General features: G+C 31.9%; 1 protein-coding gene across 1 annotated transcript in view; it reads left to right on the top strand.

Moving 5' to 3' along the window:
• LOC139488233 (uncharacterized) overlaps window positions 1-17260 on the top strand; it is a 126179-nt gene extending 108919 nt beyond the window's left edge. Inside the window, exons 15-27 of the mRNA XM_071273714.1 lie at window positions 107-346; window positions 1287-1743; window positions 2008-2174; window positions 2990-3217; window positions 3974-4144; window positions 4751-4911; window positions 6572-7238; window positions 8165-8297; window positions 10145-10392; window positions 11032-11206; window positions 12343-13554; window positions 13924-14036; window positions 15517-17260. Of these exons, the coding sequence (XP_071129815.1) occupies window positions 107-346; window positions 1287-1743; window positions 2008-2174; window positions 2990-3217; window positions 3974-4144; window positions 4751-4911; window positions 6572-7238; window positions 8165-8297; window positions 10145-10392; window positions 11032-11206; window positions 12343-13554; window positions 13924-14036; window positions 15517-15687 (4143 nt within the window). The 3' untranslated portion in view covers window positions 15688-17260. The remainder of the gene's footprint in view (window positions 1-106; window positions 347-1286; window positions 1744-2007; window positions 2175-2989; window positions 3218-3973; window positions 4145-4750; window positions 4912-6571; window positions 7239-8164; window positions 8298-10144; window positions 10393-11031; window positions 11207-12342; window positions 13555-13923; window positions 14037-15516) is intronic.
• Window positions 17261-18498: the final 1238 nt, after the last annotated feature.

The following is an 18498-nucleotide window of genomic DNA, read 5'->3' as shown; positions in this document are numbered from 1 at the left end:
TTCAAATAAATTGCATTTTGTTCCGCTTATTTCAAATGCAGCATTATCATTTTTTTTTTAATTAAAGACAGCGACTTTTCTAACTTTTTAATTAATTTTATTTCAGACTGAGAAAACAACTGGGAAATTATTTGGTTGTATTGACACTGTAAACGAAGTTAACTCAATAAATGTCGCTTATGGACAAGGACCATATGAAATAAAATCATCAAATCTCCAGCTTACAATTGAAAAGGACAGCGTTTCAAATCTGATAAATAAGACTAAGCTGTATCGTAATGGTTTTACCTTTGATATGGAAAATGAAACCTTTACCAATATAACCGATGAAAACGTCGAGATACAGGTTGGCAACATAATAATACTTAAATATAATACTGATAAATAAATTCAACAAACAAAAAAGGATTTATAAAAAAAAAAAAAACTGAACATTTGTCTTTGAATGCGAAAAAATATATATATTAGCAAATATTTTGTTATCATTTCATATAACATGAGGATACAAGATTTGTTTAATAATTCATGTCAAGTGGGACACAAACTTGTTATTGTTTAGATAGCAAGTAAAGTGTTTTATTATATAGAAATATCTGGTATATAGTTCGTGACAATGTATGGCTATTATCATATTCTGCAACTCTTACAACTATTTCAAATAACACATTTAGTTTATTTTGGTGCGGACACCTTAAAAATGACGCAAAATTATTTTCCATATTGACGTCATAGAAACTCTACGGAACCACATTGTAAACGCTGACGATGTATGGCCAGTAACTGTACATATCAATAATGATTATACTGTCAAAGCAATTTGACCATTCAAACACAGCTGCAGTATAAACAATCATTAGAAAGTCTTGGGAGACGAGTAGATTCAAACGATACAGAAGTACGGGAATGTTTTTGCTACAAATATTTACCGTAATACGACTATCCTGTTCATAGTTCTTTTAAAAATATTAACAGGTTTAGAATTATTTTAAAGGGAAAATGTTTGCTTCAAGAAAATATATTGTTCTTTCCTAGAAAAATGTTTTCGAAACTACAAACCGTTAAATAGTATTTTCTAACAATTTTGTAAAATCAGTATTCATTTGTCTATAATTTTATAAAAAAAAACACATATTGAGGTATGATTAAAAATAAATATAGTGAAGACAACTATTTTGACGATGCGAAGTTCCATGATTTCGTACAAAAGTTTAAATGTTTATGTGCATGAGGTTCAGATGTAGTATTAAATAACATAGATTTTATGAATATAATACACTGTTTCATAGGTTTCTGTATTGGAATCTTCGCCTATAATCCATGCAGGTGGTGCTACAAATATTCATGGGAAAATTGTCCGCTTAACAGCTCGCAACGATGAGGGAAACGAAATACACTTCCCAGTTCCCATGACAATAGAGAATGAAGGAATAACCCATTATGCTGAGTTTGATACCTCCATATTTGACGATGAACACGATGGGCTAATGCATTTCAGAGTTCGTCTTCAAGACGACAGCGATGCCTTGATAGCCTACATTTTACCCGAAGGATTTGATGAATATACAACCGAGACCTATAATTTGACAGTTTATGCGACTTCAAAAATAACTTCTACAGTTGGAGAGTATGAATTTGAGGAAGCTGTTTCTCCCCTTAGCTGGACTGCTTTCGGATTTAAAGTATTCATTCCAAGTGGCACTTTTCCAAAAGGAGATATAGTGTTATCTCTCAAAAGCAAAGAAGGTATTGACAATCTATAAATTGATAGTTAACTTTTTTTTTTAAATAATGAAATGATTCTGTACACTCATGTATTCATAATTAAGTCTTAAGACTATTTTTTTACTGTGTTTCATGTACAGGAAATAGGCAGATTTGCATTTAAATTCATATTCAAATAGAAATTTTAACTATTTTTTCCAGTGAAGATAATTGTTAACGTTAATTTGTATTTTAAAATGACTTTTATTAGAATCATAGCTGTAACGGTTATCTTATATATTAAAGTCCCACGCAATACATCTAGAACAGAAGGTTCATTACGAAGACGACGTAGTGTCGGTTTAGACAATCCATCAAACCAAACATTTACCAATATAAGTATAGCGATAGTAACAACTGGCTGTCGTGTGTATGATGAAAGTTCTAATTCATGGACTCCGAATGGATGCAATGTAAGTACTAGTGTCATCAATGTTGATTTGTGAAGGTCCAATTTTCGACTTTAATTGAACATTTTGTGTCATGGTTTTAAATCTAATATTTTTCAAAAGTTGATATCAAATTGCAGTCTGATATTGTATTGGAAACTGCCAATATTTTTTTTCGATCTCATAAAATATTTAATCGTCCCTCATATGAAATGCAAAAAAAGTAAAAGTGAATTTTCGAAATATATACTTTCATGAAAATAAGAAGATGAGTTCTAATGAGTCATTTATCCATTCAAGTCACAATGTTTAAAAAGTAAACACTTATAGGTCAACAAAGAACGGCTTTCAACATGGACCCTAGATACCACCAAACAACAAGATATAAAGGGCCCCACAATGACTAGTGTAAAACAATTCAAACAGAAAAACAAAGTATGATCTATATAAAAAACGAGACATTAGAAACACTTATGAATCAAACCAACATTTTCTGTCTGTTTTTGGATTGAAGAATTGTTATTTTGCAATGTTTGAACGGTTAATGATTGTGTGCTCAGTGCAGCTATCCCTTCTGTATCGAATCAAATTCATTTATAATTAGATCCGTATTCTAAGAATCTAGCAAAGCAGGTGATACATGTACCACTAAATTAAGTTACAGCACGAATGCTGCTTCTGTTCTATTTTCAATATAGAGCCTATTATCTTTAAACAGCAAAATAACACATTATTAATTTCTGGTGTCAAAACACCTTGTGTGAGTTTTCTTAAAGTTTTTTTTAATGACAACTTTTGTTAGTTTTATTAGATTATATAACGAAATGCATGTTTTACAGGTTCTACCATATTCTACTCTCAACGAGACATTGTGTAGATGTGAAGCTGGTGCAGGAAATGTCTTTGCATCTTCATTTTTTGTACCCAACATGATTGATTTCCATTCTGTGTGGTCCAAGTTTGACGTTAACAATGCAGCCATATATGGCACATTAATTGCATTATTCGTTCTGTACGTTGCGGGTATGGTATACCTTAGACGAAAAGATAAGATAGACCAGATAAAGGTTAGTTTCTGCTACATATTAATGTATAGGAAGATTATTTTCAAACTCACCTAGGCATTTTGAGAAGATTGCCATTAAGTGAAACTTGAACAAAACTATTTGTTCTTTTAACGGTTTTACATTCTGGAATATTACATTTTTTTCTACCCGCATTGCAACTTTTGTCGTCATTGCTTTTCATCAAACATGAGTATATCAAGAAGTAGATCATTGAAAAAAACTTATGGAGAGAGCATCACTTGCAAATTTTGAAAAAAATTAAAGCAACACTTTATAAATTTCAAAGACCCGATTTATTTGCACAATATTATCATTAGCTTGAAATTATTTTCGTCGATGTCATCCGTTATCGATACCAAAATATAAAAAAAAAACATATATAATGACACGTACAAAAATCATCTTTATGTTTTTTCTTTTCATTTGTATTCGAAAACATAGGTACGTAGACAGACTTTCCCTTTATACAGGTTATTTGAGAAACGATTCAAGTCGATAAGGTTTATTGTAAACAATCGGTGACAACGAAAAAGTGTGTAGTTTTAGGAACCGATACATTGATTTATGGATGTTATTTTATGGGCGTATGCCTTGACTATCTTACCAATTTTTACCATCTTTGAAACGATTATGAGTTGCCTATGCGCGACACAGGCGGGCTCCTTTTTTATTTTTTTGGACAAATATGATTAACTATACATTCACCATAGTGTATCAGTACTAGTACAATGTGCAATGTTAATCTTATTTTTTCAGTGGATGCCGGTGTTACTCTGTGATAACCAAAAATCTGCTGAATACTTTTACCTAATATCTGTATATACTGGGCTCAGACCTGGATCTGGTACAAAGTCGAATGTTAGTTTTATTCTTGGAGGAGAAGATGGTGACAGTGGTGTACGTCTACTAAACGATGGAACATCTGAGGTAAGATTTTTTTTAACCTTTACAAAATATTGTTGAACAAATATTAATTTTGAAAGAAGTTCCAGCGGTTTTATGTACGTTTATTGGTGAATAATGTATTTTAATAATATTATTATATTTGATATGATTATATTTGATATAATCTAGTACAAAATATTTAGACAGGAATATCTTGGATAGTAATTGTAAAACAAATCCGCTTGTATTAATGACTTCAAAAAATAATTACAACTGAGAAAGAGAAAAATCATAAAAACACTGAACTCCGATGAAAATTCAAAACGAAAAAACCCCAACAAATGGCAAAAACAAAAACACAAACACATCAAACGAATGGATCACGACTGTCATATTCCTGACTTGGTACAAGCATTTCTTAAGTAGAAAATGGTGGATTAAACCTGGTATTTGAGATCATTATAAACATATTTTGATTTATATTTTCTTAAGATTATCTTACATGTATCTGATGAATATTCTATCCTAGAATTTGTAAAGTCCTTTTTTCGAAAGCGTTTTTTCAAAATATTCCGAAAATAACAATATCTGTAGTTACAAACGTTATCTCAGAAAGTACGTAATATCAAATTTTGAACTTATTATTAGGGTATACAGAGTAAATCTGTGAGAAGTTATATAATGGCGACACCTGAATGTCTTGGCGGACTGACATATGTTAGAGTATGGCATGACAATAGTGGGGAAGATGACGACGCGTCATGGTATTTGCATCAAATAGTTGTTGAAGATATACAAACCAAAGAAAAGTAAAGTATCAAAGTATAGACAATTTATAAATTAGGTTTCCAAGTATTTTCTCTGGAATATAGTGTGAACATTCAGTGGTCACTATTTGAATTGAAGGGTATAATGGAATATGGTAAAAAAAGATTTACTATATCATTCTATAGTTGACTACATACTACAATACGTTTGTTAGGGAGGTTTTGCTTACCCATGGCTTACATTTCAGAATGTGGTACCCTTTCGGAACACATTTAAAAGTAATAAATACAATATTTGGAAAATCGCTTCCTGTATCATAAAATACGCATATGTACGCTTGTCTTTTTGGGGTGATGGGGGAGGGGCATTTTTTAGTATATCGATTGAGATTTATAAATGGGAGTTTGTTTTAAGCACGTAAAATTGATAAGACTAACGGTCAATGGAATCTTAAAAGCTGCCTTTTCGTTTACACAAGGAACATCTCCAATGATTATCTAATAACATTAAACGTTATCAATGTTACCGCATCACATGCACATTCCGACTGATAATGTCGCTTCAGTGATGCTCGAGATCGAAATGATTAAAAATCAAAAACTCATAAGAACGTCGAAGATCTGATAAAAATATAACAGGACCAGAAATATAACCACTCCCGCGCAAGGAAGCAGATCATGGCTAGAGATGTGTAAGATGGCGACACTTTCCCTAATTTCAATGTTTTTTGTCACTGCAAGCTCTATAAAAAAATTACCTATTAAAATCTATATAATTTTTAGCATTTCAAAGATAGAAAGAGATCTGCTGCTTCTTATTGAGTGATTTTGAAGGGTTTTAATGATTAAAATTATGGAGTCATCTACTCGAACGTTTTACCAGTTTTCAAATGTTTATCTTATGTCTTTTTTTTTCTATTCCCGCTTATGTCATAAGTGTTGATTTAATTGGTAGATGAAACATGCACAACATTTTCTTATATAGATAAGGCCGTTAGTTTTCTCGTTTGAATTGTTTTACATTTTCTTATCGGGCCCTTTTATAGCTGACTATGCGGTATGGGCTTTGCTCGTTGTTGAAGGCGGTACGATGAACTAGAATTGTTAATGTCTGTGTCATTTTGGTCTCTTGTGGACAGTTGTCTCATTGGCAATCATACCACATCTTCTTTTATATAAAACAGGAGACGATAACTATATCGGCGCATTCTACATCCCTTCTTTTTCAGTTCATGCGATTTCCTAAATTTGAATTTTTTACCTTTATTTATATAAAAATTATTAATGATGAGATTTGAACATCGGTAAATTAATGGTGCCTCTAATCTAAAGGTTACAAATGATGTGTTTGATATGAACTTCATATGAAAATAATTGATTTGCATGTAACATAATAGGAAATGTATGTGTCAAAGATTTTGCAACTTGAAACTTGAAAAAAATGTGCACCCAGACTAATTCACATGATCATACATTTAACGGAATATTTAGAGAAGGGAAATTACATGTAAATGTAGACAATAATCCCAAAATATAAAAAATGAAAATAAAACAAAATTATGATGGCAGTATAGTATTTATGGAACAATCCATACAAGTATTGCTACACATCTATTTTTTAAAGTGGAATGCACTATCTTACAAACAATACCTTAAAATAAACTGACTGATTTCATATGATATATGTTATGTAAATTTTTAGATTTGTATTCCTTTGTGACCGATGGTTGGCTCTGGACCTTGATGACGGAATGGTTGATAGGTTATTGCCAGTCCTTGATAAAGATAACGCAGGATTTGAATCAGTGTTTTCACAGCAAACACGTCTCAATATATCTGAAAACCATCTTTGGCTTTCCATAGTGGTGAGACCTCAGAGAAGCTTGTTTACCCGAGTGCAAAGACTTTCCTGTTTAATGTCACTACTTTTACTTACCATGATAACAAATGCAATGTTTTTTCAAACAGAAGATGAAGAAACAGTAATTGCGGACACGGTACGGATTGGAAAACTCCGGCTTTCCTTGAAAACAGCGTACATTTCTGTAGTTGGTGTTTTAATAACAGTAATACCAATTATGATAATTACACACTTATTCAAGAATACAAGAGTGAAGAAGAAAATTGTAAAAGATGGAAAGCAAGATAAAACTGTTGTTAAATCGAAAGAAATTACTATGGAAGAAGAAGCAAAATATCCTCATTGGGTTATCTACATATCATGGATTATAGTAGCTTTATCTATTATTGTTCCAGCATTCTTTATGCTACTTTACAGTATGGAATGGGGTACATCTAAATCTGAAGAATGGCTGACAACATTCGTGTTGTCCTTTGTAGAATCTCTGTTTATTGTAGATCCATTGAAGGTAAGCAATTCTAGCAGAAGCTTTTTAGGAAGGAAAATATATAGATATTTGAGATATATATACAGACATTTCTGATTTGTAACAATTGGGGTGATAAGAAACTGTTTATAGAATAATAGTATTATGTAAGAAATTCTATATATTTTACATAATATATTAAGCGCAAAGTTAAGAACGGATTCAAAACGAAACAGTATCTACTCAAGTGTTTCCATCTAAAAAAAAAGATAAATACCAAAACACATAAAACATAAAATGAGAACCATTCGGTCTCACAATCGTATTGCATCATGGATTTATCATTGAAAAAATAGTTCGTGCTTTAGTTGTGAAATTCCTGTCGGTGTGAAATAATGCTTCAAAAAAATACCAAGCATATACTTATACAAAAACGAAACTTTCACTTATCTAATTTGTCAATAAATCAAAATATTGCGGTTCGTAGAACAAAGAGAAAAGATAAAAAGAACGCTCATACTCATAAATCGAAAATGAACTGAAAATATCATGGCTAAAATCGAAAAATTACCGAAAGTCAAACGACAGTATGAAAACACAACATAGAAAACTAAAGACTGAACAACAAGAACCCCTAAAAAACGGATTTCAGGTGCCCTTAAAAGGTATGCAAATTCAACTCTACACGTGACACCTGTCATACTCATAATGTTCCCATTAAGCAACTTAAGAATTCATACAAGTTCAACGTGCTTGTTTCAATATTTTTACTATCGAAAAACAAATATTAAAAACAATGAGTTTGTAAGATGACTTATTTTGCTTTGGTGAATAAATGATTTGCTGAATCAATGTCATTGAACATAAGAAACTGAAAAACAAGTTTTCAATTCTTGAAATTATTTTCAAATAAAATTATGCTACGTACCTGAACTCAAACATATTTTATATCGTATATTTAATTTCAGGTGTTGATTATTGCGCTGTTTATTGCATGGTTGATTAAAAAACCAGCAGATGATATAAATCTGAAGATAGATATAGATTCTGTTCGAGAACAATGCAAGAACAGCACCGAAAACAATTCAAAACAGTTCCTTTGTAAGTTAAATATTAAGAAAGTATTGGGATTGAAGGTATACTTAGGGGGAATACTAATTATCCCCCTTTCTACATAAAAATTATGTAATACAGACGTTCATCAGACGTCAATATACCAAATTATACAACTGAAGAGTTTTATACTCTTCAACGTGGTATTGGATTTTCACACACTTTGGTTTCGAATATCTTTGCAGATACTGGTATATTATATATACATTATTTTTTGAAGTATGCGTATGATGCAGTGAAATTGGTACAATTTCGTGTTATTTAATAAGAATTGTAGATTTAGAAATCTTTAATGTATACATGAACAATTTAGACAGACCTTTACTGAGTTAAGCATATATTAAACACATGTACAGGAGGTCTGATATTACAAGGTCACAATGAGTCTCCATAGAGATACCTCAACCTATCGATAAACTTAAGACTAGCAAAACGTCCCAGTTTTCTTATATTAGGCTCATTTTAAATTAAATTTCAAACACTCCCAAAAGTGTTTTGTCCGAAATGAGTTCATCATTTTCCGTATAAACATATTATATCAAAATACGATTACCATGTTAAGCTCATATATACACATGGAAAAAAGTATTGCAACACCAAATTGAAATTGAAATTAAAAAAACACTCTATTTTTTGTGATATAATTTGGTAAAATAGAACTAGTTAAACATAATTTAAGTATCACCTGAGTTTAATCAATAAATATCGACTCGATAAGTTTTTATCTGCACATGCAGCTACTGTACCCGTAAACAGCAAAACAGATGTTTTACCCTCATTGTTTTCAACACTTTAAATAACCAAGTTTTTAAAGTTATGTTATTGACACCTTGTAATGGGTCCTTGACAACTTTTAACTGCAGCAAGATGGCAGATTATCAGCATAAGAGAAGCAGGGATGTCGCTGTAACAACTGCACGTATTGTTGGTCATCACCATTCCACTATAAGTCGTTTCGAGAATAAAAATCAGGCAATAAACGCTGTTAAAAACCTTCCGAGATAATGAAGACCCCCTATACCATTTGCTAGAGAAAATCAATTATGGCAGGAATCAGAAGACGTTAAGATGTGGTTATTCGTTTGAATGGAGGCTGCGCACAAAGTACTAATTCTTTGGCATATAACGATCAACGATGATGTTAACAGTCATCTGAAGATTAATTTTGAAATGTCTGACATTGTAAAGTTCAACTACAGTAAAATGCATTTTTTTTGTACAAAAAACACTTCATTTTGTTATTAGAATTGTGGTTATATAAATCATTTTTTTTTTCAAACATTTTTTGTTCGTTTCAATGCCAATGTTATCATAAACTATGTTTCAATAATATTGTACACATATTTTATGATATTTCATCCAAAAAAAGAGGCTGATTTTTTAAGTTTTAACAAATCAAGGTGTTGCAATATTTTTTTCCATGTGTATATATCATTTATCAAGCAAAATGCAGTTTTTGATCATCATTTAAAGGATTGGAAAGTTGGAAGTTGTGATGTCTTTCCTCGGTTGCGTCCAATAAATTATTTAGAGATGGGTATTTGATGTATTTTTCTAAGCGTTTTGCATTTAGAAGTAAAAACAAAAACTTGTGACTTCGGACTAATTTTTCCGGGTAAGGAGAAATTTCTTCCTGCGGCTAATACCTTGCGACTACTCTCTAGCACGTTTTAAATCTGGTTCAATGTGTTGGTCTAGTACATAACTGACTTCATATTCATGAATTCCCCTCATGATATGCATGTTATGTTTGTCAATGAACAGAAACTCACATAGCATCACACCTCCATCATTATGAAGTCCATATTTTAAAAATATATCTTATTTTTTTCCAGCATTTAGAATGGAAGTAATGTCTAAATCAGGACCACCTGTTGAGAATGCACTTCAAGATCAGAGAATTAAAAGAATGAAAGAGAAAATTGCGCAGCAAGCTTTTATAGAGGTTATCCTTCAAATACTTTTTGCAGCTGTAATATTTTCAATCAGTTACGTTAACCGAGACGACAGATTTTACAGACAGAAAGAAAACATCGATAACTATCTGTATGCATGCAGTAAAACTCAATACGGATTTTCTAAAGTAAGTTGTCTTTTTTATGTTTTCCATTTTTATTCAGCCAAAATTTCTTAGCTCGTCAAAAAAGCTAACAGTTTATATTTTTGGAAGCTGTGAACAATGTTCATTACACGCATTGCAGTAAAGAAATGTTTTCAATTAATGTTATTTTTTTTACTGGTTTCCAAAAAAAAGTGAAAACGAGTCTTTGGAGAACCTTTAACACAAATATTTGTTGCATATATTTCATAACAATCCAAGATTTTAAATATACATAAGCAGATAACCTAGGATAGTATGATACTAAGATCCAATAATCATAAATGGTAGTTATTGTTTACATTTTAGTAGATGTTATTGAATTCGGAAAATAATTTGTAAAACAATTATTCGGCTACAATAAAATATACTAGAGTTTTTGTAAAACAGGGAAAAACTAGTTTTCAGTGACGATTAAAACTGACTTCAAACTGCTATTACATTGTTAGTTGATATAGTCACGTTTTATGGTTTTCCATCCTTTTTTTAATTTTCCTTGTTGAACTGTTATTTTGTTTTGGTGATTGAAATAGTTCAATCACATTTTACGTTAGTAGATAAAAATGAAGTAGTTATAAAAATAATCAGTATATTTGTATTCAGAAAACAATCTTTTTTTAATAGGTTCTCTCACAAGAAGCCTTTGTAAATTGGACTAAACAAACATTAATACCATTTACGTATCCAACTGAAAAATATAATGGCAAAGGCATCAGTGCCTTTGACAAATACTATGTAGCTGACATGGAAAATGTTCGTGTTGGACAAGTCAGACTTCGACAGGTCCGGACAAATAAAGGTAAATAACAGTAGAAACGACAAAAGAAAACAAAATTTTGATTCACATGTAAATAAGTTGCACATCACATTATTCATCCACTAGTCGATGATGAAGTTGCTTATTTTCTAAAGATCTGTATAAAGTTAAAAACGTACAAGAAATACCATACAATATCCATTTCTGTTTAAGATTTCAAATAAACATATCATGTGGAGAATACATTAAAATAAAGTATTCTGCATCACATGTTTGGTGTTGTATTTAACCTAGTGTATCGAAATAATTTTTAAAAAACACAGATAACAAGAGTCTGTCCCCAGTACACGGATGCCCCACTCGCACTATCGTTTTCTATGTTTTCTATGTTCAGTGGACCGTTAAATTGGGGTCAAAACTCTTATTTTGCATTACAATTAGAAAGGAACATGTGTACTAAGTTTCAAGTTAATTGGACTTCAACTTCATCAAAGACTACCTTGACCAAAAACTTTAACCTGAAGCGGGACGAACGGACGTATTAACGAAAAGACGGACGGACGTACGGACGAACAGACGGACGGACGTACGGTCGAACAGACGGACGGACGTACGGTCGAACAGACCAGAAAACATAATGCCCCTCTGCCATCGTAGGTGGGGCATAAAAACAAGTTTTGTTAAATGGTTTTTTTTGTGCTAATAGCCATGTAACATAATGGTGTTGTAAGAATGTATTTTCTATTTCAGAATCCTCTCCCTTTTTATAAAATGTACACAATATGCGCCTGAGTGAACTTTCTATTTTGTTTTCAAATACCTGGGTCACGCATAATTCATTTGTTACCTTTTATAAAGTTGTTTTCACTAAAACAATAATTTAAATAGTTCACAATGGAATTGTTTAATGTAAAACTTTCATTAAATTGAAGTTAATGACATTTCTCGGATTTGTTTTCAAACGTACTTAGAACATTCGTCATTTCTGTGTGAAAAAGTTCAAATGATCGATTGTCAGATTCGGTTTTCAAAATAACAAGATGGAGAGGAAAATAGCACTTTATAAACTGTGTGCTTCCGAAGCCTGGGATGTTAAAATACGTAAAACATAAGGGGATCTTGCCAAAAGTATTGTGATTTTTGATGCAATGATTTCACACTTTCATTTTTATCTTCAGATGACTGTATATATGGTGGCCTCACAGAAAGTCGTTTTTGTGTGCCTGCATATGATACTGACAAAGAGAACAAATCACTTATGGTACCAATAGGACCAATAGCATACACATCTAACGCTTGGAAGTATATCGGCGCAGATGAAATATGGGGAATTGCAATCACTGGTTTATACAACACTTATAGTGGTGGAGGGTTTATACAAAATTTTCATAAAGAAAAAGCTTTAACTATCAATGCCATTGACGAACTAACGGCAAATAAGTGGATAGATAGACTTACGCGTGCTGTTTTTGTCGAGTTTACTCTTTTTAACCCTAATTTGAACTTATTTTCCTATACTATTTATCTAGCCGAATTTTCAGAAAACGGAGGCGCTTATAATTGGATCGACACACAAAGTTTTCGTGCAACTACAATAACTGATGCTACAGGTGCATTCTCTATACTCTTGTACATCATTTACTTAATTATAATCATTGTTTTAACGTACAAACTAATTAAAAAGGTTCGGCTACAAGGCTGCAAACAAACTTTCACAAATTTTTGGAATGGTCTTGACATTGTTTTATGCACGCTGAGTTATGCTGCGACTGTTGTGTGGATATTCAAATATATTTATACGAGAAAAGCTATGAAGCAGTTTAACGATAACAGAGATGCATTCATCAATTTCCAACATATTGTTGTCTGGGAATATATGTTTACATGTATTCTTGGCGGGCTCTGTTTTGCGGCAACTTTACGCATTCTAAGTGCGTTAAAATACAACAAAAAACTGACAGAAGTTGCAGAAGTTTTGCGAAAAGGAGCAAATCCTATATGTCAGTTTGCTGTGATGTTTATGTGTGTTTTCTTCAACTTCGTTGGATTTGGATATCTACTCTTTGGATCCACTGTACGTGAATACAGAAATATGTTTATAGCATTTGGGAGTTTAACAAACACATTGATTGGAAGAAATAGTCTGGATTCAATGATTAGTGCTTCACCAGCATTCGCAGAATTGTATTTCTTTGTTTATGTTTTCTTTGTTATATTTACATTAATGACAATGTTTTCCGCCATTTTGAACGAGAGTATTTCCGAAGTGAGATATGCTCAAGCGGCTGATACTATTGGCATAATGCAGCTTGTGAAAACAACTATGAAAGATATACTAAGTTTAGTTGGAGTTCATTTTAGCTCCGGTACTTCAAAACGTACCAAAGATAGTAAGTATATAGTATTTATATATAATCATATTGACTCTGAATGTGTCTTCATACATATATTAGGTTGTTTTACTATTTTAATGCAGTATACTTAAACATTTTCTTTTATTTACTATGCCTGCAATATTTTTAAGATTTTTCGTGAAAGAGGAACAATTGCAAAATTCAATGCGCAAAATAAAGTTGGTGCGAGTTTTCATCATTTTTGAAGGTCGTATTTACTTGCTAACATCTGAATGAATGTGTTAAAATAATCATATCACATCAACATCAAATTTCTAAATGGCAAATTTCACTTTATAATTGCTATTTGATTTGGTTATACAATATTGGTACGAACAGTCAATATGCATAACTATCTCCTTTCAGATCCCAGAGGAAAACAAAAATACAACAATGATATAGATACGTCGAACGTATTGGGTCTCATACGAGAAACATTGGATGATTTTAAATCTGATGATGAACAAGTCAAACCAAAGGTAAGGAAAAGTTGTGACCTCATGGACCCATAACATTTTTTTAATTTTATATATCAGACATTCAGATTTATTATTTCAGAAAATGTTATTTTAAAATTTAGTTTGTGTAATTTACGTTCAAAAACATGTATACCTCAGTTCTAAGATGATGGTGAAGTCTTACCCTTTTCTCATTACTATTCATGTAAAGTTGAAGTTAATTCGGGGAACTTTTTTTCATGATTTTATCGATTTTTAGAGAGCAAATATCGTTTTAAATTAAACAAAAAATATTCACTTCTTGGAACTAGTACCAATATATATGTACAGTGCTACTGGTTGGTGTGGAGTGTACCAATTAAAAGAATTTTCAAATGAAGTTTTTATAACATTGGTATTTATATTCACCAATGTAGAATTTCATGAATAATGTTACATTTCCACAAACAAAGTGCTCTAAGACCTGTTGTGTCTTTTTTTTTATGTTAGAATGTACAAGAACACGGCCACGACCACTCTATGATGATGTTCGATGTATTTCTGTTTATGTCCATCTGATGAGTTGATACTTTTCAACTGATTTTAATATTTCTAAAGTTGTACTTATACACCACCGTCCCAGATTACGGGAGGATTGGTATCTCGGTTACATATTCAACCCCGCCACGTTTTGAATGTATGTACCTGTGCCAAGTCAGGAGCCGGTAATTTAGTGATTGTCGTTCGTTGCTGTGTTACTTAATTGATTTTTTCGTTAATGTTTTTGTACATTAAGTAGGTGGTTAGTTTTCTTGTTCGAATTGTTTTACATTTGTCATTTGGGGGTCTTTTATAGCTGGTCATGTGATATGGCCTTTGCCCATTGTTCTAGGCCGTACGATGATCTATAATTTTCTTTTTTGTGTCATTTGGTCTCTTTTGAAGAGTTGTCTCATTGGCAATCGTACCACGTCTTGTTTTCTATAAAATCTCATCATAGATGATCCTCAAAGCAAATGGCAGTTTCTTTTTACACTGTTTAATAGGTCCATCAAGTACGACCAGAATTTAGTGAATGTATCATATAAAACATGGTAAAAATCTAATTCCCCAAACAAAGTTCTTGATGAGCAGATTTGGAGTTATTGTTATGGACTATCTAATAACAGTTTACTTCAATACAGAAGTTTACAGTTAATAGCGTTTAAAATTTAACTAGAGCCTGTCTTGCCAAAGCAAACCACAAAAAATATGTGGATGGATACAATTAGATTTAAGGAGTAAAACTATATCATGTAAGATTCTATGAGGTTTTTACAAAATTCTGTCAAAAGATTCAGGAACAGAAAAAGATAAAATAGTTGTACTGAAGGACGAACTGACTAACAGATGGACGGTAGCACAAACAAAAAAATAACAGAGGGACGTACGGACTACGACATTACTAATTTTTACCCGTTTAGAAATTGGGGAGTATACAAACTGGAAGTATATCACATCATTATTTTCTTTCTGTTTTCAGGATAGCCTGACAGCACCAGAATATGAGGGAAACAAAGATTTGTCAGCAAAATTAGACGTTAGACCTGAATCACGTCCATGTACTGCACAGAGTGTCAAAATTATTTTACCAGACGGGACAGAAGCAAACGACAATGAAGGATTTTACGAGTTTTACAAAGGATATTTATAAAACGTGCCCAAATTTTCTTGAGACATTTATTAACATTGAATTGTTTTCTTGTTTTAACATTTGTTGTGTATGAAATTTTGTTTTACGAAATAAGACAGTATTGAGAGTTGACAAATACAGTTGATGTGATATTTTGCAATACAGGGTTTACTTGTCTCAGACAAACCTCGATAAAAACTAAAACTAACTTTTTTTAATCGGGACAAACACGAAAGCCTGGATTTGATTTTGAAGAATATAAAATAAAAGCACATCGTGAAGTATAAAAAGTGTGTGTGGGGGGAATGAAATTGGGAAAAGTACAAAATAGATATTAATAGGGTACTGAAATATAAAGAATACAGAATAATGTGCAAATCAAAAAAAAAGGATAGCAAATATTGTGCAACGTAAAAATAGAATAGAGAAAAATGGTTTAAAATAAATAAAGAAAAAAGAAATAAAGTATCCCTTACTAAACCCCCAAATAAGTTTAATATCCTTGGGATATTTATACTTTACATACATGTACCAGTCTTATCCAATACAAACAACATCTAAATTTAATAGGAGTGTTCGTTTGGACATATTTCACCGTCTTGGTCTTATAAGGTGTTTTTTTTATTAGATAGTTCTAAAGTCATTACAAAAGATTGTGTCATAAAGTAATGCACGTAATAAATTTCCTTATTAGTTTCCAATATCATTATTTTTATGCAAACGGAGGAATTCATAAAATATATGCGTAGAATAAGTTCATGAAAAATATGTTAAATAAAGTGCAAGTGATTGGACTTTTATATTTCAAATTGACACCTTCGTGGTACTGGATAACTGTGATGCTGCGGTACCCTTAGAATCTCGTTTTACAAGTTACTAGTTATTAGATTGAGTAAAATAAAAACTAATTCTTCCTTTATGTCAAGACATATCGATCAAAAATATTTAAAGAAGCAGCGGAAGATATATTATGCTCTCCGGTTACATCGGCTTCTTCAAGCTACAAGAACTGGCCGCCATGATCAAGCCATCCGTGAGAGATCAGCAATCAATCGATCGATCAGAAGAAATAGGTCAAACAAATGATCAATCTCTATACCTGAATGCCGTGCCCTTGAAAAGAACAATTGTGTAATGAAATAAACATACACAACACTGCAAGTTCAATAAAAAAAAATTATGATGTAACCCGAAATGACCTCGTCGGTTTTTTAGTATAATTAACATAATTCCAGATTGAGATTAATTTTCCAGAAGTCAAAATTACAATGAAAGTCTATAAAGACAATGTCTCCATCTTTGCCATCTTATTCTAGATAGAACTACTAGCATATATGATCCCGGTAAACAGTACCATATTGTTTCGAACATAAAATACAATAACTCAATGTAATTGATTATCTTTTTTGTATATAACTTTTCTTTCATATTCAACTGAAGGCTCCTGGCCTTGTCGTTTTGTGCACACCGTAGTACTACATTTTTAGCTCACCTGTCCCGAAGGGACAAGTGAGCTTATGCCATCACTTGGCGTCCGTCGTCGTCCGTCGTCTGTCGTCTGTCGTCGTCTGTCGTCGTAAACTATTTCAAGAATCTTCTCAAGAATGTTATTATAGATAGAGATAAACTGTAAACAGGAATAATGTTCAGCAAAGTAAGATTTACAAATAAGTCAACATGACGGAAATGGTCAGTTGACCCCTTTAGGAGTTATTGCCCTTTATAATCAATTTTTAACCATTTTTCGTAAATCTTAGTAATCTTTTACAAAAATCTTCTCCTCTGAAACTACTGGGCCAAATACTTCCAAACTTTAATTGAATGTTCCTTAGGGTATCTAGTTTGTAAATTGTATCCGAAGTTATGATCTATCAACAAACATGGTCGCCATTGCTAAAAATAGAACATAGGGGTCAAATGCAGTTTTTGGCTTATAACTCAAAAACCAAAGCATTTAGAGCAAATCTGACATGGGGTAATATTGTTTATCAGGTCAAGATCTATCTGCCCTGAAATTTTCAGATGAATCAGACAACCTGTTGTTGGGTTGCTGCCCCTGAATTGGTAATTTTAAGGAAATTTTGCTGTTTTTGGTTATTATCTTGCATATTATTATAGATAGAGATAAACTGTAAACAGGAATAATGTTCAGCAAAGTAAGATTTACAAATAAGTCAACATGACGGAAATGGTCAGTTGACCCCTTTAGGAGTTATTGCCCTTTATAATCAATTTTTAACCATTTTTCGTAAATCTTAGTAATCTTTTACAAAAATCTTCTCCTCTGAAACTACTGGGCCAAATACTTCCAAACTTTAACTGAATGTTCCTTAGGGTATCTAGTTTGTAAATTGTATCCGAAGTTGTGATCTATCAACAAACATGGTCGCCATTGCTAAAAATAGAACATAGGGGTCAAATACAGTTTTTGGCTTATAACTCAAAAACCAAAGCATTTAGAGCAAATCTGACGGGATAATATTGTTTATCAGGTCAAGATCTATCTGCTCTGAAATTTTCAGATGAATCAGACAACCTGTTGTTGGGTTACTGCCCCTGAATTGGTAATTTTAAAGAAATTTTGCTGTTTTTGGTTATTATCTTGAATATTATTATAGATAGAGATAAACTGTAAACAGCAATAATGTTCAGCAAAGTAAGATTTACAAATAAGTCAACATGACGGAAATGGTCAGTTGACCCCTTTAGGAGTTATTGCCCTTTATAATCAATTTTTAACCATTTTTCGTAAATCTTAGTAATCTGTCAATTTACAAAAATCTTCTCCTCTGAAACTACTGGGCCAAATACTTCCAAACTTTAACTGAATGT

The sequence above is a fragment of the Mytilus edulis genome, chromosome 9 (assembly GCF_963676685.1).
Source record: "Mytilus edulis chromosome 9, xbMytEdul2.2, whole genome shotgun sequence".
Classification (NCBI taxonomy): Eukaryota; Metazoa; Mollusca; class Bivalvia; order Mytilida; family Mytilidae; genus Mytilus; species Mytilus edulis.
This window is presented reverse-complemented; position numbering and strand designations above follow the sequence as displayed.